Below are 25,124 nucleotides of genomic sequence, written 5' to 3'. Positions count from 1 at the left end.
TGGGAGAAATGTTGTCAGTAGTTTATAATATAAACAAAAATGTTCATATTACTCAAACACATACCTATAAATAGTAAAAATCAGATATATATATGTATATTTATATATATAAATAAATAAATAAATATAAATAAATGCAGGTGGATGGAGACCCACTTATTGGTATAAAGCATGAAATAAGAAGACTAATTGGCATTCATTTTCTTATGTTGTTTTAAAATGTGAATCGTTACTCAAGTTTTGGACCGCAGAACTTGAGTTAATGAGAACACCTCTTTTAAGACTGAATGTTGAGTCTGCTTTCTGTTGAAATACACTTACCATCCACTATCCCCACAAAGCATTGGTACAGACAAACACCATCCTATCAGTCACTACTCAGGGTTCACCATTTTTCCCAAAGGCATATGAAATGGTTGCTTTTGAGCTAGAAAGAAAACAAGATAGTTATCTTTGTGAGTTATGCTACAAGTCACTCCTAGGACAGTTCCAATTTTTCTTGCCTTTCCAATTTTCACCTTCCGTGAGCCCATCCTACGTCATTTATTTATTATCTAACCCAAACCTAATTGAAAACCACATTCAGACTTAACACTAGTAGGACAAAAACTCTCAGATAATGTTTTAGAAAGGGTTATATTTATTGAAAAACAGCCACAGATTCTGATACAAGCAGTTTTATTACGAAATATCTGTAACCCCATGTCATTAACTGTGTAAGAGAAAAAATGAATAGAAATAAAAATGAAAACAGCTAAGTGTAGAGCAGATTAAATTTTTGCAGCCACACCTCTATTTGAGGTAATTTACAGTTTGCCTCTCTAATAGCTGCCCTGGGAAATGTGGTCACTTACCACACCAATCACTGTTTAAGAGAATGGCTACAGTTAATTTTGTATGTAAAACACAAAGCATCCACGGGACAGGTTGTTTTATTTCTTGCTGTCAGTTTGTACATGAATGTTAAAATATTTCTTAAAATCTAAGGGTAGGCTTAGAATTGATAAAAACACGTCCTTAAACTATCAAAAGAATAATATAAACAGATGACTAATAACTATACAGTGTTTATATACAGTCAAGTAAAATTTCACTGCATTGTGAGGCTAAATCGAAGAGCACAAGAAAATAATGCAACTCACCCTTTAAATTTCTTATTATTTTAGCATTTGCATTGGAGAAACCTACACAAGGGACCTTTTTTTTTCTTCCAAGTTTTGAGGAAAATATTTTGAAAAGATGAATTTGGACGGAAAAGGGTTAAGAGTGAAAATGTCTATAAAGGCAAAATGGCCTGATTTGAACATAATGTTGCTTTACATCCGCTTGGTCACTCGTTTGAACTGTTGGGAGGTTTTATAGAAAATGGACTTGGATTTCTGAGGTTCAAGGAGGCTGAGATTTACCTCAGAAATGCTCCTCACAACTCTCCGAGGCTTGTTCTCCTCTGAACCTGAGGGAAGACACCAAACAATTTGTCGTATCAAGAATGAACAGAACTTTGACAATGATATACCATGCTTTATGCTATTTATATTAATATGCAGTTGCTTAAGAAAGTATTCAGACCCCTTGACTTTCTACACACTTTGTTGTGTTGTAGATTTAAGTCTAAATGGATAAAATTGTGGTTTTTAGCCCAACAATCAACACCCAACACCCAATGATAAGTCTACACAAGCTTTGCACACCTGGATTTGGGCAGTTCATTCCATTCTTCCTGGAATATCCTGTTAAGCTCTGTCAGATTGGATGGGAAGCATCTGTCAACTGCCAACTTCAGGTTTCTCAACAGATGTTCTATGGGGTTAAAGTCTGGGCTTTGGCTGGGCCACTCAAGGACAGTCAGAGACTTGCTTTAAAGCCACTCCAGCATTGTCTTGGCTGTCTGCTGCTGGTCATTGTCATGCTTAAAGATGAACAGTTGTCCCAGTCTTATGTTGCGTAGACTCTGGAGCACTTTTTCTTCAAGGAACTCTCTGTATTTTGCTGCTTTCGTCTGACCAGTCTCCTGTTCCTGCTGTTATGAAGCACCCCTATAGTATGCTGCTGCCGCCAGACTCAAAGTGGCCTCCGTCTAGCCACTCTACCATAAAGGCCTGATCGATGCAGTGCTGCTGAGATGGTTGAACTTCCGGCAGGTTTTCCCATCTCTGCAGAGGACATCTGAGGCCCTGTCAGAGTGACCGTTGGGTTTTTGGTCACCTCCCTGACCATGGACTTTCTTGCCTGGTTGCTGAGTTTGGCTGAACAGCCAACTCTAGGAAGATACCTGGTGGTTCCAAACTTCTTCAATTTCACAATTATTGAGGCTACTGTGCTCCTGGGAACTCTCAAGGCTTTAGAAATAGATTTATACCTTTGCCCCGCTCAATGCCTTGCCACAACTGTATTGCAGAGATCTACAGAGAGTTCCTTGTATTTCAAGGCTTGGTTTTTGTCCTGACATACAGTGTGAATTGTCGGACCTTTTATACACAGGTGTGTGCCTTTCTAACTATGTTCAATCAATACAATTTGCCACATGTGGACTCCAATAAAGTTGTGGACACATCACAAGTATAATTAAAGCAAACAGGATACACCTAACCACAATTTGTTGTGGCACAGCAAAGGGTCTGAATACTTTTGTAAATAAGAGATTTCAGTTTTTTGATTTTTAATAAATCTGCAAAAAGCTTTCTAAAAACATATTTTCACTTGTCATTATGGGTTACTGAGTGTAGAATGATGGCCAACGATTTCAATGCTTTCTTTCAAGAGTTACTTGTTTTTTCCGATTTTTAGCTTTATATCTCAGTCATCCAAAAAATTATGAAGTAATAAGCACAGCACACATAGAGCAGGTACAATTTGGAGTTATGAAAGACAGTGCAAAAAAAAAAAAAAAAAGTGTATGTGTATACTCTTGATTATGATGATCTGCAGTGTCAATTGTAATGACCGTATAGGTATTTTGTCTGTAGTGTGTGGAAATCTTCAGCCGTGTTTTTCTCTTTCACACTTACCAGCAAACCGATGCACTCTGAGTGGTCTCTGGGCCACTGAGGGGTCCTTTTTTACACGCTTTGGTGCAGAGAGACTGATGCTGCTACAGTGAATAAAACAGGCAGGGGAGATAAAAAAAGTAAATTAAACATACAGTTACATCCACAAGTATTTGGACAGTGACACATTTTCGTAATTTTTCCTCTGTACACCATGATGGTTTTGAAACAAAGCCATCAAGATGTGATTGAAGTTTAAATTTTCAGCTTTAATGAAGAGGTTTGACAGAAATATTACATTAACCATTTAGGAATTACAGCCATTTTTATAGATGGTCCCTCATTTTCAGAGGCTCAAGAGTTATTGGACAACTGACAATTGATCAGTTTCATGGCCAGGTGTGGCCTGTTCCCTTGTTATTTTATGACAGATAAACCAGATAAAATGGCCAAAGTTGATTCCAAGTGTTAAATTTGCATTTGGTAGCTGTCCATGGAAACTCTCAATATGCAGTGCTAAGAGGTGTCAATGCAAATAAAGGAGGCCATCATTAGCGGAAAAAAAACCAAACAAGACAAAAACAAACCTATCAGACAGATGGCACAAACTTAAGGAGTGGGCAAAACAACTATTTGGTATTCTTAAAAAAGCTCAGTAACACCAAAAGGCCTGGAAGACAACTAAAGTGGATGATTGCAGAAATCTTTCCTTGGTGAGGCAAAATCCCTTCACAACATCTAGCCAGGTCAAGAACACTCTCGAGGAGGCAGGCATATCATTGTCAAAGTCTACAATCAAGGGACATCTTCATGAACGTAAATACAGAAGGTTTATCACAAGGTGCAAACCACTGGTAAGACTCAAGAACAGAGAGGCCAGATTTGACTTTGCCAGTAACATTTAATATAGACTGGCCTGCTCTGGAACATGATTCTTTGGACAGAGGAAACGAAGATTAGCCTGTACCACAACGATGGGAAGAGAAGAATACGGAGAAGGAAAGGAATGGCTCATGATCCAAAGCATACCAAATCAAATGTAAAACATATGGGAGGCAGTGTTATGGCATGGGCATGTATGGCTGCTAATGGAACCTGGTCCCCGGTTTTTATTGATGATGTGACTGTTGACAGAAGTGGCAGGATGAATTCTGAAGTGTATAGGTCTATACTATCTGCTCAGATTCTGCCAAATGCAAAACTGATAGGAGGTTGTTTCACAGTACAGATGGATAATGACCCAAAACTTACTGCGAAAGCTACCCAAAAACTTCTCAAGGCAAAGAAATAGAATATTCTTCAATGGTCAAGTCAGTCACCTGACCTCAACCCAACCAATCATGCTTTTCACTTATTGAAGACAAAACTGAGGAAAAAAGACCCACAAAAAAGCAGCAGGCAGCTGCAGTAAAGGCCTGGCAAATCATCTCAAGGGAGGAAACTCAGCAATTGGTAGTGTCCATGGGTTCCTGACATTAAGGCAGTCAGATTTTCATCCAAGTATTTAAACTAATCCTGATATTTACAATCATGTTAGGTTGTCCAAAAACTTTTGAGCATCTGAAGTTCCTCATCATCAAAAACAGTTAACAGTTTTAATCTTGCGTATGTGTATATACATATAAACATACATACACATACACACACACACATATATATACATATAAACATACACATATATATATACATATAAACATACACACACATATACATACATATATACATATTCACACACACTAATATACACATATATATATATACACATACACATACATACACATATATATATATACACATACACATACACATACATACACATATATATATATACATACACATACATACACATAGATATATACATATACACACACACACACACACACACACACACACACACACACACACACACACACACACACACACACACACACACACACACACACACACACACACACACACACACACACACACACACACACACACACACACACAGTATATATACACACATCATTTAGCCACAGTATCAAACTGGTTTTAATTTAATGGATGATGGTGTGTGTCGAGTGTTTAATCCACTGCCAGTACGTAAAAAGAGGTGATTTACATGAATATAAGAAAAAGCCAGTTACCGGTGAATTTTGCGCTTTCCTTGTGCAGCAGATGTCATGTCCATGTAGGTTGGGTTGGCTCGTCTCACATCTTGTAAAGATGGGATCTGTTGCCTACAGAGTAAAGGTTCAAGTTACCATGTTATCGCTGTTTGGACAGAACATAGAAATGAGGAACATTTCCCTTTGTATTCAAAATTGAATGATCAAAAAATAAAACAGCTTATAACTATAACGTTTTGTTTGCGTTGTATTGCAAAAGCTACGTGTATACTCATCTGAAGTTTTTTATATTTGAAGCTTCATTTCAATGCAGCTGCATTCAGAAATTCGGATATGAAAAATTTGTTGTCTCAGATAAATCTGACCCTGGCACTTCCAGGGTTGGGTGTTTCTGGTTTTGTTTTTCTAAATACACTTGCATGTTTTCAAATTTTACTAATTACAGCTCATGCAAGGTTGGATTTGGCATTAAGGTATATTAGACATCTTTAAACCCAAGTATAATCGACTTAAAATTCTCTAGACAGCCCATACTTGGTGATCTGAGGTTTAAATTAACAAGCACATAATTTTGGATAAATTTAAGCACCAAAGGTAAACCCAAAGTGTGCAGATATTCAATTGCAGGACACAGCCACACAGAGACTGACCATGTGACTGAGTGAGTCCTACGAGTTGCTGGCGGCATCTACAAACACAATGTAATGTGTTGTTTGTAAAAACTTGCCCGAGGAACTTGACCTGGTGAAATCGTTATCACCTTTAATGTAATTAACCCAAATATATTATATAATATAATATAATATAATATAATATAATATAATATAATATAATATAATATAATATAATATAATATAATATAATATAATATAATATCATATAATATAATATAATATCATATAATATAATATAATATCATATCATATCATATCATATCATATCATATCATATCATATCATATCATATCATATCATATCATATCATATCATATCATATAATACAGATATGTAAGTATTTACAAAAGGTTATGCTTTTTCTTGCAACTAAATGCAGTTTCCAATTGGGTTTTGGCTTGTCTGTTGCAGGCCAATTTAGTTGCCAGGTGCTAAGTGCTCTCATGAAGTCTAGATTAGCCCTGAGCTTTAGTTTTTGAGGAAAAACAACTCCTATATGTTTGTGGGGTAGCAAAGATGTTTTCAAGCAATTTGATTTGTCTCTGTTGAGATTCCATTGATTGAGGCAATGAATTTTGATTTTGAGGTTGGTCAGTGACAAATTTGTCCACCAAATAAAATGATACACACTCAACATGTTAATGTGAAGCCTCCTCTTCTGGGAACATCGTTCACCAACACAAACTCTTTCTGCTACTATAGCTTGAAATGTTTCCTGTTTGTTTGCCACTTTCAGCTGAAGACACCAAGGAGCCGCTCAGCTGATTTAAGCCTCTTGGCCCCAATGTTCCAGTCTGGTAACATGCTGCTGGTGAGAGTACTTATACTATTTGCACCCTAGTCTCTGTCTCGTTTAGAATAAAGTTTGGGGGATTTACCACTTTTGAATGGTTTAGTCACCATCCAGACTGAGCCTCTTTAACAAAGCATCCTTCACTTGCATTGAAACTTTCAGTGGGCAGCCAGAAATATGTTTTTTTAAGATAGTTTTTAAACATGGAAGGGAACTGATTCAAGAGATGCCTGTATTAGTTCCCTCTGACCCATTTAAAAAAAATAAAAAATAAAAATCAATAGATTTTTTAAAAATTGAATAAATAGTATTTTTCTTTGTACAGTTCTTAAATATTTCTATGTCCTGCATCGAGGCTTGCTTAAAAATTGGATAATTTATGCTTTAAGAGGGCAATGTTTAATCAAAATGTGTGGTACGAGAACTGTCAGGGCTTAAAAGGCATGAAAATTGAAAAAAATGTTCAATCATCGTGCTTTTGTTACAGAGGTAGACATTTCACCAAGATTAGCATGGGTTAAATAACAAAGGCTTTTCCTTCTACCAATATCTTAAGAAACACCAAGAAACATATTTCTAAAAATAAGTGCAGATGTCCCTGACATTTAAAACTCCATTTAGAGAGTTAATGAAATTCATAATTTGTGTTTGCTATTGTTAGTATAAGCTTCAAAACAGGTAATCCAAAGATTCCTGGTGAAGGAGTAAATTCTGATTTCAGTCCTCATTACGTGTTCTTGCCAGTTGTGACATAAAAAAGGAATGGTGAATGAATCTATTTAGTCAAATGTCTAAGTATACATAAGTATACATCTCTGTCAATTAAAAGCACATAGTAAGTAACAAAATATAAGACTGTTTTTAAAGGATTTTGTGAATATATATTCTGCTTTTTAAATCTTTTTAAAATGCCAAACACATTTAACCACCTTAACCTTTGACCCTTATTCTCTTTTCTGGACAAGAACTCAGTGTTTGAAAAATCAGCTGCTGCTAGGCTATTGGCTACTGATAGGCCATGTTCTAGCTTGTAAAGACAATAACAATATTGGATCAAATCATTCGTAGATGTATAAGATTCAGTGATTTTGAATGCAGACCAGATAAAAAGATAAGAAGCACAAGAAAAACTGAGAAACACAAAGGCATGTGTGCTACATCAAATAGCAATTAATGTTTGAAAAAGCTCCGAATTGAGACTTTCACAATTAAGTCCAGTAGAAAATGCGAATTTTTTTACTGCCAACAAAACTGTAAAGATGCTCATATTGCTCATTAGTATAGTTCAGCATATCTCTGTTAAGGGGCCAGCTAAAAACACTCCATGTCTAGCTCTCCATTACTCCATCGGTGTATCGATGCATTTGTTTGTGACTACTTCAACATGGAAAAAGGGTGTACCATATGGGCTGCCAAGAAAACCAATGTACTGTGTGAAAACACCCCTCTGTTTTTACAACTTTGAACTTGCACAACCTAACTTAACCTGCTAGGTCTAACGGACTCTTAGGGTTAACGTTTATGAACGATTACTCTGTTTGGCCCAAAACTAATTGACACAATTTATTTAATCTAATATTTAATCTCGTGCAGATTATTATTTTCCCCTGCGACCAATTGATTGGTCCAAGAGTAGGTACGATTTCAGTCGACCAATATTTTCTTTGGTTGACTACAGCCCCAATTTGTGGACCAGTTGAAAAAAATTCTGAAAAAGTTTAATTTACTTATTTATTTATTTTTTGTAGATTTATATGCCTGAATGCTTGAGAATGTAATCTCTGTACATGCGAACACGGGCATTGCTGTTTCATTTTTGTATGCACATTTTTTAATTCCAAAACATTAAAAAGTGTTGCTGTAAAATGTATTGTAAATTGACTGAAATCATAGAGAAAAAGTTAAAACATTAATATTTTCTTACCTTTTGGTAGGAATATGGTTCCCCTCATTGGCCTTCGGAGGATGGAGTAGTTGGCTGTGACCCGAGAAGTCTGTTGACTTTGATGCTTGACAGGGACTAACGCTGCTTAATATGATAGTTGCATTACTTGCAATTTGATCATCATTGTCCAGAACTTCAAAGGTCATGTTGGGATCCATGGAACTGGAGGAGCTCAGCGACAGGGCCTGAGCAGTTTTTTGTGCAGGTTCCGGTGTGCACTGGAATGGGAACATACCCTCCTCAAACAATTGGGCGTTGGCAACGGTTTGGGGGCTTTGCGGTGGCAGTGATGCAGACAGATTTCTCCTAATGGGCATTCTGGGACGTGGTTCCTGTTTTGTATCTGTGTGATTTCCTCCACCTAAAAATCAAGATAATACAAAGCCGCAATAAAATTAATACAGCCTAACTGACAAAACACAGTAATAAAAATCTGAACATTAAAGATGAAAGTCAAATTGGACTGCAGCACATTGAAAGAGAAATGTCCCTGTTGTGCACTTTCTATATCCTGTATTTACTTTCTTTCATAAAATACTACCACTCTCTGCAAATTGATTTGTGTTTATGGGTCCAAATATTTTGTGTTTTTTTTCTGTTTGCTGGTCACAATGTCACATGACATAGGATGTGGTATGGCATCAATGTCACCATTTTACTTTGTAGCTAAAATGTTTGCTAATAGAATGAACAATTTCTCTGCAACTGACATTGTTTCAGTGCAACAGGATACGGTTATCTTTAGGTTGGAACATTTTGCATTGTCATCCATCATGAGGTTTGCAGGAAGACAGGGGGCCAACATGTGGAAACACATGGAAAGGTTGTACCACCTGCATTGACTTGATAGACACTTAGCAAATGAATTTGCCTTTGACAATCAGTATGTTTGGTTGATGGTTCTGTCAGCAGACCATTTCATCATTTGTCGGATGACATGCAAGCCTTTGGCCTACCTCACTTTTGGTCCTTGAGAAGCAATTATCAAGTCATATTGTTACATCATTTCTAGCCTTGTTTGCAGATGCCAGCATCTGTAACAAGCCATCTTTGAAATGCATTTATCAATGCATTGTTTACAACTAAGGGACTTGAAAGTGAGAGCAAATCAAAACACTTTAAAAAGTAAGCAGGGCAACAGTAAATCATTGCTCCCCAAATAATGTCGTCCCCCGTATTCAATCAGTAATAAGTAATAAGCGCTGAAGTGCCAGCCTTAGGCTAAACAGTGCAATTTAAAAAATGTCACAACAAAGAAATGAGATGGATCGTTCTCTTAAGTTACATCAAAGTGTGATCAGCAGTGTTGGAGATACTATGCATCACACAAGGCAATTAAACATTAAAGTGCCTTCCTTGTACATATAAACAAAAACTTTACTAAGCAAGAATGGAACTGTGACATGCAATATTTCCATAAGAAGCACTCCATTTTCTAAAGAGACCAGAACTTGAAGATTTTATCTGCTAACAGCCTTTTTTTTTTTTTTAAACAGAAGAAAACATGGTGCATGGAGAAAACATCTGTGAACTCAGCTTTTTAAAAAGGGGAAAATGTAGTTATGATAGTTATATGTGCTAATATTAGCCAGCAGTTCTGCGACAGTCAACTGCATAGGTGGTACTCAACATAACTCTGCATAACTCTCTTTTTTAATATGAATATTTTTCTCTTACACTGCTTTCTAACAGTATGTAGCCAGTTACCTGTACACATAAGTAGCCAAAACATTTAAAGGTTTGATTTCATTTGATTGGGGCATGCAACAGTGGCTATAAATTTGATTCATCTATGAGTTAAAGGGACAGTGACTGGTAAAGCATTTATGCATTCTTTTTTTGGAGATACTGTGAGAATTTGATACATTGCAGGCCCTCCCCAGAGTTTGAGTCAGAGTTTGGTATTGCAAAAATTACCCCCATAAAACATAAAATGTTCCAATACTCCAACCACTCTGCGCCCAGCTGTTGCCCAAACAATTAGGGCACAATCAATGCTGTTAGCAGTGTTCTAAATTTTTAAATTTAAAAAGCCGTATCAACATTTATTTTGTAAGCTAGCCAAGCTACAAAATGAGACTGAGCATTTGCAAACTGTTGTCTGTACACTTGGCCAAAGATGGTTTGTTGAAGAGTGAAACACCACTCTGTACAGTTTTGATAAATAAAAAACTAGCAAGGATTGTCCCTTTTTGCTGTTTTGAAAGACCAACAGAGTGATGAGTCTGTCGGTCAATAACAATCTAGCGTTAACTGACTTTGAAAGTCATGTTCCAGTCACACATACTTTAGCTAGATAGTAGCTGAGTATCGACTAGTGTATTGAGTAGTGACAGACAGCTAACGCTAGCAGATAGTAAATGAATCCAAATAGAGTATGGATTGGTTTAAACTTGGTTAATTATTGGTAAGAAGAAAGCCAATTCAAGAAAGCAAATTCCTAACAAGATTGATGTTTGTTTCATTTTTTGTAAAACAACATTGTAATACAAAGCTAAGTTTGCACAGTTAAATTCTTGCATTTAGATCAATGCTGAAATTAAAAATATATTATGTTTAGCCTGAATGATAATGAACCCCTCTGGTTTTTACAGCATTTGTAATTTTAAACACTAAAACAGAAGATATATTTACATACTAATTTGATATGTGAAATTTTATCCAGGTTTTTTTTTTTTTTTTGCTATATTGTCCATTTATTTAAAAATGAAAGCAACAAAAACCTGTACAGGTTGCAGATCAGAATGAGGTTAAATTACGGTTTCTGCATCACATTATGAACACCATTACACTTGTGGCATTTCCTGCAGAGGTCTGGTGGGAGTTAGGGAGGGGACTAAAAAGTAAAAAATGCCACCACATAAAGGAGGCGAGAAAATTAAATACAAAGGTAAAACGACTGATTTTTATACATTACCCTAAATATCCAAATGCAATATTTAGAAAATGTGAGTCAGACTTCAGACAGAACACAGAGTGAGGAGACGGTGATGAATAACCCTTTTCTGTGGCAGAGGAGTTGTCCCTAGCAATAAATGGCAGCAGAGTTCCTTCAATCACATATTTTTGGCTTGTAGGGGATTAATACATGCATGAGTTGCTATTTCTGGTGGTGGCTGCACTGAATTAGGGTCGCCTGGTTGCTGCTGCCTGTGTTTTATAGTGCGCCTTTTCTGGTTGGCAGAGCAGGGGAGTTTACGTCTGTTGACGTTTTTTCCTGCCCTGCTGTGGATCTGCATTTTCATGAATGAAGCTCAAGAGGGATTGGTAGGGTTTGATGCTAGACAGACAGAAAAACATTTGAGGCTAGGTGGGAAAGAAAAATAGAATGGAGGAAGAAGACAGACTAACAGACGTTTGAAGCAAAACGGACAGCAAAGAAAAAAAAGAGAGAAGTGAGAGGTGGAAGATCGAATAGGAATATAAAAAGAACAGCATAGAGGGGGCACTGGGAGAAAGCTGACGGAAAAATGATGACGCTATTAATAGGTGCATGCGTGGACATGTTAAAATAAACACTGAGTTGTGGAATGCAGAAATGTTCTTTCAAACAGATCACTTTTGTGTGATTTGCTATTACTAAGCAGGCCACAAAGAGTTAATGCTCTTTCAAAACCCCAGCCCTCTCTAAAACTGATGAAATTTGATTGGCTTTGCAAGCTGCAGGGAGGAGCTATTTCTCATAACATGCTGCAGTGACTACCATTAAGAGCTGAGGAAGCAGTTAGGGACTGACAAACAGCATCAGGGTAACATCAGAGCAGTCTGTCTGAATGCTAAATATAAGCATTATTTATGAAAACATCTGTGTTGTTTCAACTCTATATAATTTAGAATTTGTGAGTAATTGACCAGTCATTTAGCTTAGCTGAATGTGCTGCACAATTTGTACAAAGCTGTGCTAAGAGTGGTAGCTCTAAACTGAAATCAAGATGGACAGGGTTTTCAAGGATGCAGGTGTGAGTCAGTGAATGCATAATTGAGGAGGATGCACAGAGTTATGATTTTACTAGAGAGATGAAACTGCGGTTGCATGATCCCAATAATGGGAAAACAGTGATGCAAAGTCATTTTCAAAGGCTGAATAAGTTACACAGATCATATTATAAAGTAATTCACTATTAAGCTATTGTTAAGCCTCTAAAAATCTTGCATGCACAGTATGTTGCATGAAAACAGGATGCATGCATGGACAATGAATTATTTCATTATGTGCTGCTGCAAGATGAGCTATGACAATTAAACAATCATTCTGCATTTTTATGTAGATATTATTGACATAATGTTACATAATCTTTTTGTGTCAAGCACATTTAGTTATAATATTGTATGCCTGTGTCCACTTTTGTTAATTATGTATCTAAAATTCTTGTTTAAGGAAGGATGTGGATTACTATATTATTTTTATGCCCCTGATTAATTTTGTTTTCAATACAGGGATTAATATAAGTACTATTCTATTAGTGGAAGGAAAAAGTATTCATTAGCATGTTTCAAATACCAAATCCACTCAAAGTTTTATTGTGGGTGTATCAAATGCTGCATTGAATTGAATGATGGCAAAATTTGGCCATTTAATTTTTTTTTGTTAACATACACACCTCACCATAGTATTACAATTATATTAATTATGCAGGTGTTCACTCTTGTGAATAGCTGACCATAGATGTGTTGGCAAAAATAGCACAATTATGAATGAACAATAATAAATGACAAAATGGAAAAAACACAATAAAACAACCAGCTTGACGGACAGACCATACAGAAAGTAGGGCTTTTTATATCAGAAAAACTTTCAAAATGAAATACTCTATCAAAGTTCACTTACTATAATAAGTTGCAGGGAAATTTAATAGCAGTGGTAACAAACTCCCTGGTGCTTTCATATTTAATTTCTGTTCAAGGAAAGCTGGTCATCTGGAAGAAGTATTTTCTTCAAAAGTTAAATTTCCCACAATATGCTTCAATGAAATGTAGACCATATGCAGTAAATACCATTACAGCCAATTTGAACTGCAATATTTCACAAAGGTTTTTGTGTCACATTTCCCCCAAGGTTCCCCATGTATAGTTTTCCCTCTATAAAACTGCTTGTGAGTATTCACATCATCTTATTACTCAAGTTTTGGCCGGGATAGAATGTCTGCAGCACAGCTATAAATCAAATTATAGTATATGTCAGATTTTTATTGTGTATTTTACTACTCTAAGTCCTTTTTAGCTAAAATGCTACAAACATGTTCAACAAATTAAACGCAGCATGGCTTTGAAAATTTATGAATTTATGAAAATGTAGACTTATCGAGAACAATTTCAAATTTATATAGCACATTAAAAACAAATTTATATTTGTTTTCTGCTTCAATAAAACATAGGATTGTCCCATGAAGTGTGTTTCCGTAATTGTGATGGATTGAGTGAAAGGTGACAAGGAGAGCGCAAAAAAGTGAATGATTTAGGGGTGGGAGGGATTAACAAGTATGCTGGGATTTTAGATTAATGACTATAGTATGTCAGCAAGACGGGGGAGAGAGGAGAGCAGATTTACCTTTTGGTGATGGAGCAGCTTTGCACAACGATGTTCTTTTTGTGTGCCCCTCTGCACCTGAGAATTAAAAAATCGTGAAGATATTCAAGGAGAAGCAACATCAACACATAATTACAATAACAGCTACACAGAAAAGTAGAAAAGCGTCTGCAGCCCTTATTATGTTGCTGTCTTTCACTGAAAATGTGACATTATCACTAAATGTTTGAAAGGTGCTAGCTTACTTGTGTTGCTTTTAAATGTTGGACTGGAGATTTAAAGTCAGTCAAAAGTATTCACTGAAAATTTTAATAAAAACATTGCTGTCTGACATAAAAATGTGAAAAATTACCACGGTTAAACATTTTACAACACTTAAAAAAAAAAAAAAAAAAAAGAGCTATAATTTAAGGAGTTTTCATTGTGCAGACTGTAGAGAAATCCAATCAGCTAAACAAACTGTGATTCTATCATTTCTTAAGAAAAAGTCAACCTGGCTTTTGTAAAAATTTCAAGAAAAATTAAATCTGAACCAAAAGCCAAAGCATGATGCAATGTGGCAGAGACTCTAAGTCAAATAAACAGCTGGCATTTTCATTCATAATAAATTCCCCCAACACCGAGTCAACCCAGATTGTATTGGGTCTTATAAAAAACATCTGAAAATTACTCATCATCTTTGGCCCACCCTTTGAAAAACAGAGGCTGACATTAATATCTGTATTCTCGGGTCGTCAAATTATTTGTATTACTGACAATGAATTTAATCGTAATTCTACAAAAACACTTTTCAAAGGAGTACTAAATGTGATATAATTTGAAACAAGCCAGCGGTGGATGAGAGGGACAGGTGCAGAGTTCACTGACTGACAAATGACAGACACCATCATAGTAATTGAGTATTGTTGGCCAGCTTTGGTTCATGCTCCACTGTCTGTCATGGCTTATATGTCATGAGGGAGTGGTGCTGCTAGGTCATGCAGAGATGACAGTTAAAAATGAACTGTGCAGTCTCATGGGTCCCACAATACACACCAGAACTGGCCTAATGCCAAATACACTGGGCCTTATTAAACTACCTTACAGGACACCTGACTAATATATTTCAAACTATTGTAAAGTGAACCTTGCATCAAGATGTCACATGCGTATACTTGTCTTCAATTTCACATTTTAGGCCTGCCACATTACAGAACCGTCAAACAAAAAAAAAAAAAAAAAAAAAAAAAAAAAAGGAAAACTAATCTAAATTATAACAAAATTACACACTCACACACCCTTTGCAATTTTAGATGCTGTAAGGGTGTAATTTTCATTTTAACTTTGCGCAAAACATGTTCTGGGAGGTGTTCAAGACATAACATTTATATAATTATTGTTTTCAATAAAAGCAGCATGTGCCTAATGGGATACTATTCATGTGTGTAACCCGCTCCATTTAGCTACTATATGTAATGCCTTGGGACTTAACATAATACCCTGACCAATCCAGTGAATTGTGAAAAGTCCATGTTGGCTATAATTATGATTTAAACAACAGGGATGGCCATTTTTTTGAAAACAAAGAAACAAACAAAGGTTTAAGTGCTAAGCATAAACAAGTGCACCTGTATCACCTTTTCAAAATATATTACATGAAATAATACAAAACAAACAGACAAAAAACACATCACCCTAAATGTTATTTTAAAATGAAAATATAATGGACTTAAATTTAAGTAAAAAAAAAAGTGTTTAAAGCTTAAAATTTTTATCAGACTCATTGAAGAGAGAGTTAAACATGAGTTGTGTAATGTAACAAGAGTAGATACAGCTTTGGACTGGTAACCTCCTACAAATCCTGCCTTATACACGTTACATGTAGTCACAATTAACTTAGTGTGTTGGCCAGTAAAGTCAAAACACTCTGGAACTGATGGTTGCTGTTTGACTGTCAGATTAGTGTTAGCTAATCTTTGACAAGTTGCAGTTCATCATCCCTTATGGCTAAACTCAAATTCAAGTAAAAATATCAAAACAAAACACTTAGTGAGTAAAAACATTAGCAAGCTATCAGCTAAGATTCTGGATGAGAGAGGGATGAATGGCTGAGTGACATTTTCTCCCTTAACGGGTTGACAAAGATTCATTCACTGTGAAGCCTCTCTCTCTTTCATACATTTGGGGAGGGGGAGGAGTGAGATTGCCACATGGTCTTGATAGATTTAATTGAGGGGGACAAATCCTTTATATGTAATTATTGGGGCGACCTGCTTCCCCATAAAATGATATCTTCTCTGTATTTCTTTCCACCATCACAAGATGATGAATGCATGCAAGAGTTACTTTTTTATTTTTATTTTTTGATGTGGTCAGGTTTTCCTGTATCTATTTAGCAAACTAACAATTTCCGGGTCAGATTACTTGGCACAAAATTTTAGTACTGAAACACTTAGTTGACTAATCATGAGGAAAATTAACCAACAACTTCATCCTTGAATTCATTTATTGAGGAAAAATGCCTAACATTCGTTGGTTCTTGCTTCTGAAATGTGACCATTTCCTGCTTTTCTCTTTTTTTATATCATTATAAATTGAATACTTTTCAAGTTTTAGAATGAGTTTCAGACAAAATAGGCATTTTTAAGACATCAGTTTGGGCGCTGGGATGTTGTGATGACATTTTTTCCACTTTTTCTGATTTATAGACTAAGCAACTCATCGGTTAATTAACAAAAATAGAGTTGACATATTAATATTAATTGATCATGTAAATACACATAATTTGCCCTTCCTAATTTTGCAAGCATTCACTAGTTTTGCAATTAATCTCGAACAATGTATGCTGAATAAACAACAGAAGATTAAATAGGATGATAAAGAGTATGATAACTTACTGCAGGGGCTACTCTGGTGGTACAGCAAATGTGAGAAAGACAGGACAGGTGCCAACTCGCTGTGGAGCCCAATGCTTCCCGCCTCATTTGTCTTCTGTGATTCCACTCCAATCCCTTCACCTTTCAGCTCATGCCCCACCCCCCCCTGGTCTGCCCAGACCACACCTCTCTCCCTCAACACAAGGTGCTCTAGTTCATGGTTCTCCATCTCATCTGCTGCTGTGACCTGCCCAGCTCCACACAATGTAGAGAAGTGCCGACTATACGCTGGCAACAAGATGTTTACCATTCTGAAATGCAATAGAAAAATAATATCGAGATGTTGTTTCAGGAAGAACCCTGTGTTAGAGTGAGGTAAAGTGCATCACCTGCAATGAGTAATAGTTTACTAAATCCAATGGGAATTAATTGTAGGTACTGTCAACTTACTTCTGCATGCGCTTGTTCTCCTGATCCTGCAGTGTAGTGAGCCTGACCATCTGCTTTATGTGTTGTTGGAGATCATTTACCTGCAGCTCCAGTCTGTGGCAATGTAGGTCCTTCTCTAACACCTAAACAAGTGGGAGAAGTGAGGTCAGATAGCAGAAATGATGAGGCAATAGCCTCTAAAATATCAGCATATTGAATTAGCACTCTGGTGGGCAGAATTAGAAGAAACAAAAGGTGGTTATGGGTCAGGATAGTAGAGATGAGATGCAAAGTTCTGTTTTCATCATTGTTTCATCAGACAAGCTGTCTGCTCGGGGTAAGGGAGGGGAGAGAGAGAGAGAGAGAAAAACTCTGACGTAAAGAAACTACGAAACAACAGCAGAGAGAACATTTGACTGGTGGGTGCGTCATAGTTCTGGGTCAGTTCCTGGAAGAAAGGATAAAGAAGAAAAAAATAACATGGACATGGTTTTAGGTAACTGGCTGCTGTGTGAGGGATGAGTAAAGGGTATTGATTTATTCTCTTCAGTGATCCACGAGTGAGCTGGAGAAATAAAATGAGCACGGTTCTAATTACTGGGAGAACAGATGGGAAGAAAACAAAGACAGTCACGACACCAGTAGAGAGACAGCCTACCTTCCAAAATAAACAAACAAAAAAAGACAAGCAATGAGTTTTGAACGATGTAACCCAAATTGTATGTAGTTTTCGTCTATATATAATCATGCTCATTTGTCTTTTTACATTAACTACTATTAACTAACTATTTCATCCTGACCACAAAGTTATGTAATTATGTATCTAGTTTTACACACTGTTCGCCTCTACTGATCTATTGCCCAAAGTCTGACAAGAATTTATGTACTCCATCACCAATGCTAGTGCAAAGTGTTGTTGAATGTTGTATAAACATGGCTACAACAATTTCAATTAGGTCTAATCATAAACAATTAAAATAGAATTTGACATATCTTCTACGTGTAATTATTGAAAGTTGAAAAGCTAAAAAGTGTATGCGTTTATCAATTACAGACTTGTTCACAACAAAATCACAAATTTTTCAGTCAATTATGCTGTTTTCGGGCACCGGTAAAACTGAAAGGCTCAGTAAGTTCTACTTACTTCTGAAGTCTGTTCATTAGACTTTAGCAACTTCATCTCATTCTCAACACGATGAAGCCAGCCATCATTGTCCAGGAAACGTGTTTCTGCCTCCTTCAGACGTTTGCAAATGTGTTGCTGCTGAGTGCGTAAGCTGGCAATCTTCCGCTCGTGCTTACAAGTAGCCTATTCAAAGCAACAACAACAAAAGCTAATGTAAGGGATTATATGAATCAGCTATTGTTTGTGCTAGTATTAGTATTGGATACTATTATATTATTATATTGTATGTGGTCTAAATAACAATAATTATAGATGCAAGCAGCAAAATGACAACCAGGCTTGAGTCTAGCAATAATCTAAAAATCATTCGCATTTGTTTTAAGAATTCATTGGTGGAGAGGTAAATCTGAAACAGTTTCTTAAGATTGAGGATTCAAATAAAAGTTTTAATACAATCAAATGCACGCAGATGATTTAGAACCCCTCTCAGGAAAACTGCTCCCACACTTCAGTTTGTTTTGGATAAGAGTAGACGTTCTGCAAAGATTGGTACCAAAATTCTTGGGAACTACTTTTGATACATTAAATGGCATTGGGACTAACACTCAAATAGCAGAAAAGAGCCAGGAACTGGGGAGCAGTGACCCTGTCCTGTAGTGGCGTAAATGAGAGGCTAAGACAACTATAGAGAACACAGAAGTGAAACGATGACTCAGCAGCTGTTTTTCTGCGGGGATGATGGAATCTGTGGATAGCAGTGTAAGCATCAGCTACCTTCTCAGTCTTTTCTTTGGCACAAAAATATTGGATCTGCAGGTTGTCCTCCTCACTGTAGCGCTGGCGAAGCTCATTCTCCTTCAGTTGTCTCTCCAGATCCAGCTGTTCTCTCCTGATTTGGGCCCGACTCGAGAAGATTTGCTGCAGAGCTTCTGACAACCTAGAGAGAAAAAGAGAGAGAAAATCAAAAAGGTTATTGTGGTCTCAACTTTTTTGCAATTAAAGGAACTTTCCATGATTTAAATGTGGACACAAGGGTCACAAAACAAAATTTATGTGAAATTTATAAAACTTAAAATTGTAAAATTTTAAATAGATAAATAGGCACACCTGTGTAGTTTAATGTAATTGGTTATAATATCCTTGCAATGAAATGCTCCGTTTTGAGGTTGGAATCACTTTGTTTAGGACTGTATTATATTGAAAGATGTTTTTTGTTATGTCCTCTGATTAACATTCATGAGGGGGACAGAATACTAGAAACACCTCGTAGTATAATGCAATCCAATAAAACACCACCATCACCACAGGCATTCAACGCCGATGTGATTAGAAGCTCCTGTGCCACATGTAAGGAGTAAATATAATGTATTGCTGTGCCAAGAGCTCTTATAAACCACTTGTTCAAGTTCAAGTATTTAACAAATCCAAAAAAGATCATGAAATATTTAATAGTTTTATCACACTGAACTTGAACACTTTAACTGAGTTAGAAAGATATTCTTAGCTATATGATGAATATATGTATTCCCGGAACAGAGTTGAGGTGATATCCAGATTGAATGCAAGTGGCTGTCTAGTTGAGTTAAAGCAGGAGGATAGACAGGAGAGGCATGCAGGTAAATAAGACTGGAGAGCTGTCGCTGAAATGTGACTGCACTCTTCAATGTAACTCCAGTGACGTAGGAGATGTCGTGGCCTTGCTAGACTGCTGAATTTTTAATAGTGTGAGAAGTGTGCAGCCTCTATTCAGAGGCTCTCACTGTGCGAGTTGTGAATTCTGATGCCAGTGAATGAAATGAGTGGGAGTGAGACTCATTCAGCTTTTCTGTGTCCCCCACCCCCCCACCCAAATACCCCAACAGATGCCATGGTATGCCCTCAAGATGACTAGATGGGATGTAATTGATCAGATTTTGTTAAAAGAAATAAATGTGTATACATCATTTGAATTAAAATAAAGGCACTACACCGCTGTCATTATCAAAAAAGAAACTCCACATTTAAATAAAACAAGATAGTTAAGCTAATATTGATTAGAGCAGTTTTATCAAACACTAATATACCTTTATACACATTTTTTCCCCCCAATCACAAAACTGCCAACACCAGAAGCCTTCCAGCCTGATCCTTGGGCCTCAAAACAAATCTAGTTTTTCATCCAAGAATTTAAACAGGTCCAGATTAGATAGCTAGATTGAAAAACAGCAGTACTAAACCCTGTGTAATGGTTTGGAATGTAACCTCCTGTTATCAATTAAAGACAAATAAAATGTATGCATAGACTGGGACTGGATAAATAAATTGATTTTCTGGTTAATCACAATTTTTATTTGAACGATCTGAAATTGATTCTTAAAATCCCGAGATTGCATCTTTTCTCAGTAAACAGTTACGTCTGCGCCAAATGTTATGTGTATGCAATGGTTACTTGTTGAAAGTGGTTCAGTTAGGGCTGCATGATGGGTAAAATGTCTCATTTGTGGAACGTTCACAAAAAACTAATTTTAAGTTAATAACTAATTAGGATGATAGCTGGCCGCCATGAGAAGTGACAGTCTTATAAACTGTGAGGTGAATAATTAGTCTATGCAGACCGGATTTTTACCGGACTCTAGAGATTGCATCTAATAGAGGGGTAGACTGAAAAAAAGACGACTCTGCACACTGATCTGAGCTTTTAGTTTGTGGTTGTTGAAGAAATATCTGTGGCTTCAAGATGTGAAGCCGTGGAAGTCGACTAAACAGTGTATGGATTCTACTTTCAGTTTGTCTCTGCCGGGTAGCTAAGGCTAGCTAACCAGTCGTCTGCGGATATCAAGCTGATGTGTTGTCAATACAAGGAATGCAGATAAATTAGTGGGCAGACTTTCAGTTCTTGGCCTGTCTATGCTCAAAGTGATAATTAAAGTGGATGTGCTGTACTTAGTTGAAGTATCTAATACCGACAGTCCATTTGTAGCTATATGGGATAGTATTTTTTTTTTTTTTTTTTTTTTAAATGTGCATGATGCCTTTTTAACTGGTACAGGTTTTTTATGCACATGTATGCCTAAAAAAAAAAAAAAAAAATCTTTTTCATAACTGGGAAATGTATTTACAATTTAGTCTATAATGTGCACTTTACACAATTTCAATTCAAGGACACAACAGTTTTGGTCACTTGTTGAATGCAGAAGAAATTTGAGTTCCCAGGATAAATTCTGAGAAATGCTTTACGCAACACTGGTATATATCTGGTGTAACTGAATCATCAAGTAATGAATCAAATCAAAATTAATAAATTCTAGACTTGGAGAAAGACGGGAATGCTGAAAAACATATGTGATGAGTTTTTTGATAAGACTTTTTGTTATACCCACTAGTGCAGCATGAGGTCATCACTGAAGATGCATGGTTTTCCAGGAAGTAACAGTTTTCCAGGAGGTTCAAACACCCATTTCATGGGATAGCATTTCATGGGAGTAACACAAACAAAACAGTAACACAAACTAGTTGTTTAGATATTATAAAATATTAGGTAAACCTGGGAAGCTGTGAGCTGATCTACACAAGGTATAGGAACTGATTAAGGCTTTTATTAGCAATTCAGCAGTATTTTCATCAATTCTGACTCTTTGCTTCCAGTACACTGTTGGTAGGTCAGCAGTCAAAAACTCCACTAATGCACTGTGTTGTCAGTGTGTGCAAATGGCAGCACAAACATATAAATAAACAGCAGCTGGCATTTTCAACTAATGATATCCACACTGACCACTAACTGTGTGATACCAATCGAAGCAGGTAGAACTGCTTTAAGTAAAACAAAAACAAACAAAGAAAACAAACGAACTAAAAAATTAAAAAAAAAAAAAAAACCCACAAAGGTGCTTTGCTTCTCTTTTAGCAACATTTTTCTGGTGCACCAGACCTTGAAATTGCTACTCCTAGTTGAAAACTACATTTGAACTTTGGGATTGTGTTTATGTAAAGGGTGAAGATAGGCTATCCAAACACAATCAAAAAATTACCAGCCACAACAGTTTTTTCACTTTCTTTGATCTCTCCATATTCATTATAGAAAACATTGTGGGTCACCATTTAAAAATTACAGACAGACATTATTTTTAGTTGCAGCCCAGGAGTAGAGAGCATTTAGTTTGGTGACCTCAGAACTGTGTCACTGCTTTTTGCCAATGCTGTAGTTCTGCTAGCTTCATTGAACTGTGACCTTCACTGGCACTGGGTGGTGTTAAGCACCTCCAAGTCTAACGACCGAACAAGGTGCCGTTGAAGTGAACAGTCAAGTGAAGTCAAATATTTTTTGTTCTTGTTCATGGGTGAGGTGAGGATTGAGCATGAGATTCACAGGTGTATTGATATGTAATAGGAAATAACACAGGTATTGTACCAGACTGTCGTGAGCTCTGAGTAATGACAGAAAGAACGAGATCGCGGATACAAAGGGGCCAAAACGTGTTTTCCTCAAAGGGTGCTTAGGCCCCTTAGTAAAAGGGTGAGGGGTTCAAACATCCAGAGAGAAATTGTAGTAGAACTGTTGCTCCTTTACATTGTAAGGAACCAGTTGAGGAGGTTGGGATGTCTGATTATAATGCGCCATGGACGCCTACCTGTGTAGGTACTTCAGGCACGTCCGGCTGGGAGGAGACCCAGAGGCAGACCTGGAGCACACTGGGGGGATTATACGTGTATCCCATTTGGCCTGGGAATGCCTTCGGACCCCCCAGAGAAAGTGGGCAGGGAGAGGAGCTTCTAAAGCCTAACTCTTCTCTCTAAAGGCTACTTTGCTTAGTCTGCTACAACAATGACATACACTGGGACCAGCGTCAGAAAACAGATTGGTGGTTGAACAACAGGTCATGATATAACAACAACTACATAACTGTTAAAAGGAAAACTTAGATACAGGCATTTTTAATGTTCATATTTATTTTATCTAAATTGGACTGGCTGTACTATAAATATTAATTGATATTCTTAAAATATATGTATACTCTATGTTTATATGTGTGAAGAATTGCACAACCAATATCTATACAAAACAGCATGTTTATGCCACTCACCACATAATACTCTAGTAAGCCATATGTTTAAAATAAACACTGCATTTAATGACTCAATATAATCTAAATGTGATGCTAATTCTGCTGATCCCACTGAGAATCAACACCACACACTCCGGCTGTACTCATTGTTCAACAGCTTTTATTAAATGATTTGGCCTGCAGAACTTTAGGGGTGATGAAAATTAAAATGAATCAAAAAAGTTTGATACATTTTCATTGCACCTAATAATTAGTGCACCAAAAATGTCAATAAATAAACAAATTGATAAAGACAAATCCTTAAAAAAAAAAAAAAAAAAAAGGTTGTCTATTGGAATATCATTGTTGATTCTACAACCTAGACCACCATACCTAATTACACCTAACCCTGCTTGATCCACTTCATTATAAATTTTACTGGATCTAAAGCCATCAGAACCACTTGTAAAACCACAGGTCCCACGAATGTATCTCCACTGTATAATATACTGGCATTTGCAGGCTATGTGCTCTGTGTCTAAAATCAGTGCCTGTATTTCATTTACAATGTTCACAATTAAAACGATTTGACACATAAAGAGAACACTACTGTTATGTCTCAGGTTACACTCTGAATCACACTCGTGCATGCTTACCTTTTGAACTCTGTTTGTTTCTGGGATGTCATGTTAGAAGTCCCAGGCACCATTTTCTGCTCCTCATATTCCTTTAGTTTCTGCTTCAGCTGTAGAATCTTTAGAAATGCAACCAAACATTAAGATAAAAGTCAGAAATGAATGTTAAGTATGACAATTTTCTGGAGGATTTTATGGATTTTTATTTATTTATTTTTTTTATACTCAGCATGGTGTGTTGGTTGTTTCATATTACCTCTTGCCGTTGCTTCTCACATATCACTGCATACTGGCCAATGTGACTGTCCAAGCTTACAACATTACTCTTCAGCTGATAGGTAAGGGTAGAGAGAAAAATGTTATGATTTAAAAGGATTTCATACATTTATAGTCCAAGAACCACAGAAGTTATATTACAATTAACAATTATAAAACAATAGGATAACTTTAATACTAACCGAGGACTTAATCTCCTTGGCCCTGTTGGCATATTTAAGTGTGTTGTGGGTGTCATCATATGACTTGGATGAGGGGCTAACATTGGCAATCATAACCGTCCTGCAGTTGCCTCCCAAGGAGTCTTTAAGTATCCGTGTCAGCTTGCTGTCCCTGTATGGTATATGAGCTTTCTTACTCTGAAACAAATGAGAACAGTGGAAATTAGCCCAAGAAATAAAACCATTTTGGATGTTTGGTATACACAAACAAGCAACTCAGAAAATATGAAAAACTCTTGGGGTTCCAGTTTCTTAGAAAATAAATCAAATGAAGTTTGAAAGGAAAAAATACAGAATCTGTGAACCCACTACTTCTGTCAAATATGACGAAAATCAGAAGTAAAGAAAGAGAAAGTTTTTCTGTGGTATGTAGAGGAGCACACATGTGAGGTGTGCCTTAATATGCATTCTCCATCTGGACAAGCTCCACAAGAGAAGCTTAGTCAAATTACACTATTTGGTGGGGACCAATAAACCTTATGGGGAACAAAATTCAGTATGGAGTGTAAATTTAAGATTTAAAA

At 36.6% G+C, this 25,124-nt stretch overlaps 1 protein-coding gene across 2 annotated transcripts in view; it reads right to left on the bottom strand.

Moving 5' to 3' along the window:
* Positions 1-639: 639 nt before the first annotated feature.
* kif18a (kinesin family member 18A) overlaps positions 640-25,124 on the bottom strand; it is a 32,583-nt gene continuing 8,098 nt past the window's right edge. For both annotated transcript variants that reach the window (XM_040129021.1, XM_040129013.1), the window contains exons 7-18: positions 24,562-24,738; positions 24,360-24,434; positions 24,125-24,222; positions 19,222-19,384; positions 18,466-18,630; positions 17,343-17,464; positions 16,914-17,203; positions 14,059-14,115; positions 8,490-8,871; positions 5,117-5,209; positions 3,009-3,091; positions 640-1,453 (exon numbers count right to left, since the gene is read on the bottom strand). In XM_040129021.1, the coding sequence (XP_039984955.1) occupies positions 1,317-1,453; positions 3,009-3,091; positions 5,117-5,209; positions 8,490-8,871; positions 14,059-14,115; positions 16,914-17,203; positions 17,343-17,464; positions 18,466-18,630; positions 19,222-19,384; positions 24,125-24,222; positions 24,360-24,434; positions 24,562-24,738 (1,842 nt within the window). In that variant the 3' untranslated portion in view covers positions 640-1,316. The remainder of the gene's footprint in view (positions 1,454-3,008; positions 3,092-5,116; positions 5,210-8,489; positions 8,872-14,058; positions 14,116-16,913; positions 17,204-17,342; positions 17,465-18,465; positions 18,631-19,221; positions 19,385-24,124; positions 24,223-24,359; positions 24,435-24,561; positions 24,739-25,124) is intronic.

Source organism: Xiphias gladius, chromosome 1, assembly GCF_016859285.1.
Source record: "Xiphias gladius isolate SHS-SW01 ecotype Sanya breed wild chromosome 1, ASM1685928v1, whole genome shotgun sequence".
In the NCBI taxonomy this organism is placed as follows: Eukaryota; Metazoa; Chordata; class Actinopteri; order Istiophoriformes; family Xiphiidae; genus Xiphias; species Xiphias gladius.
Note: the sequence above shows the minus strand (reverse complement) of the source record. Positions and strands in the feature narration are given on the sequence as shown.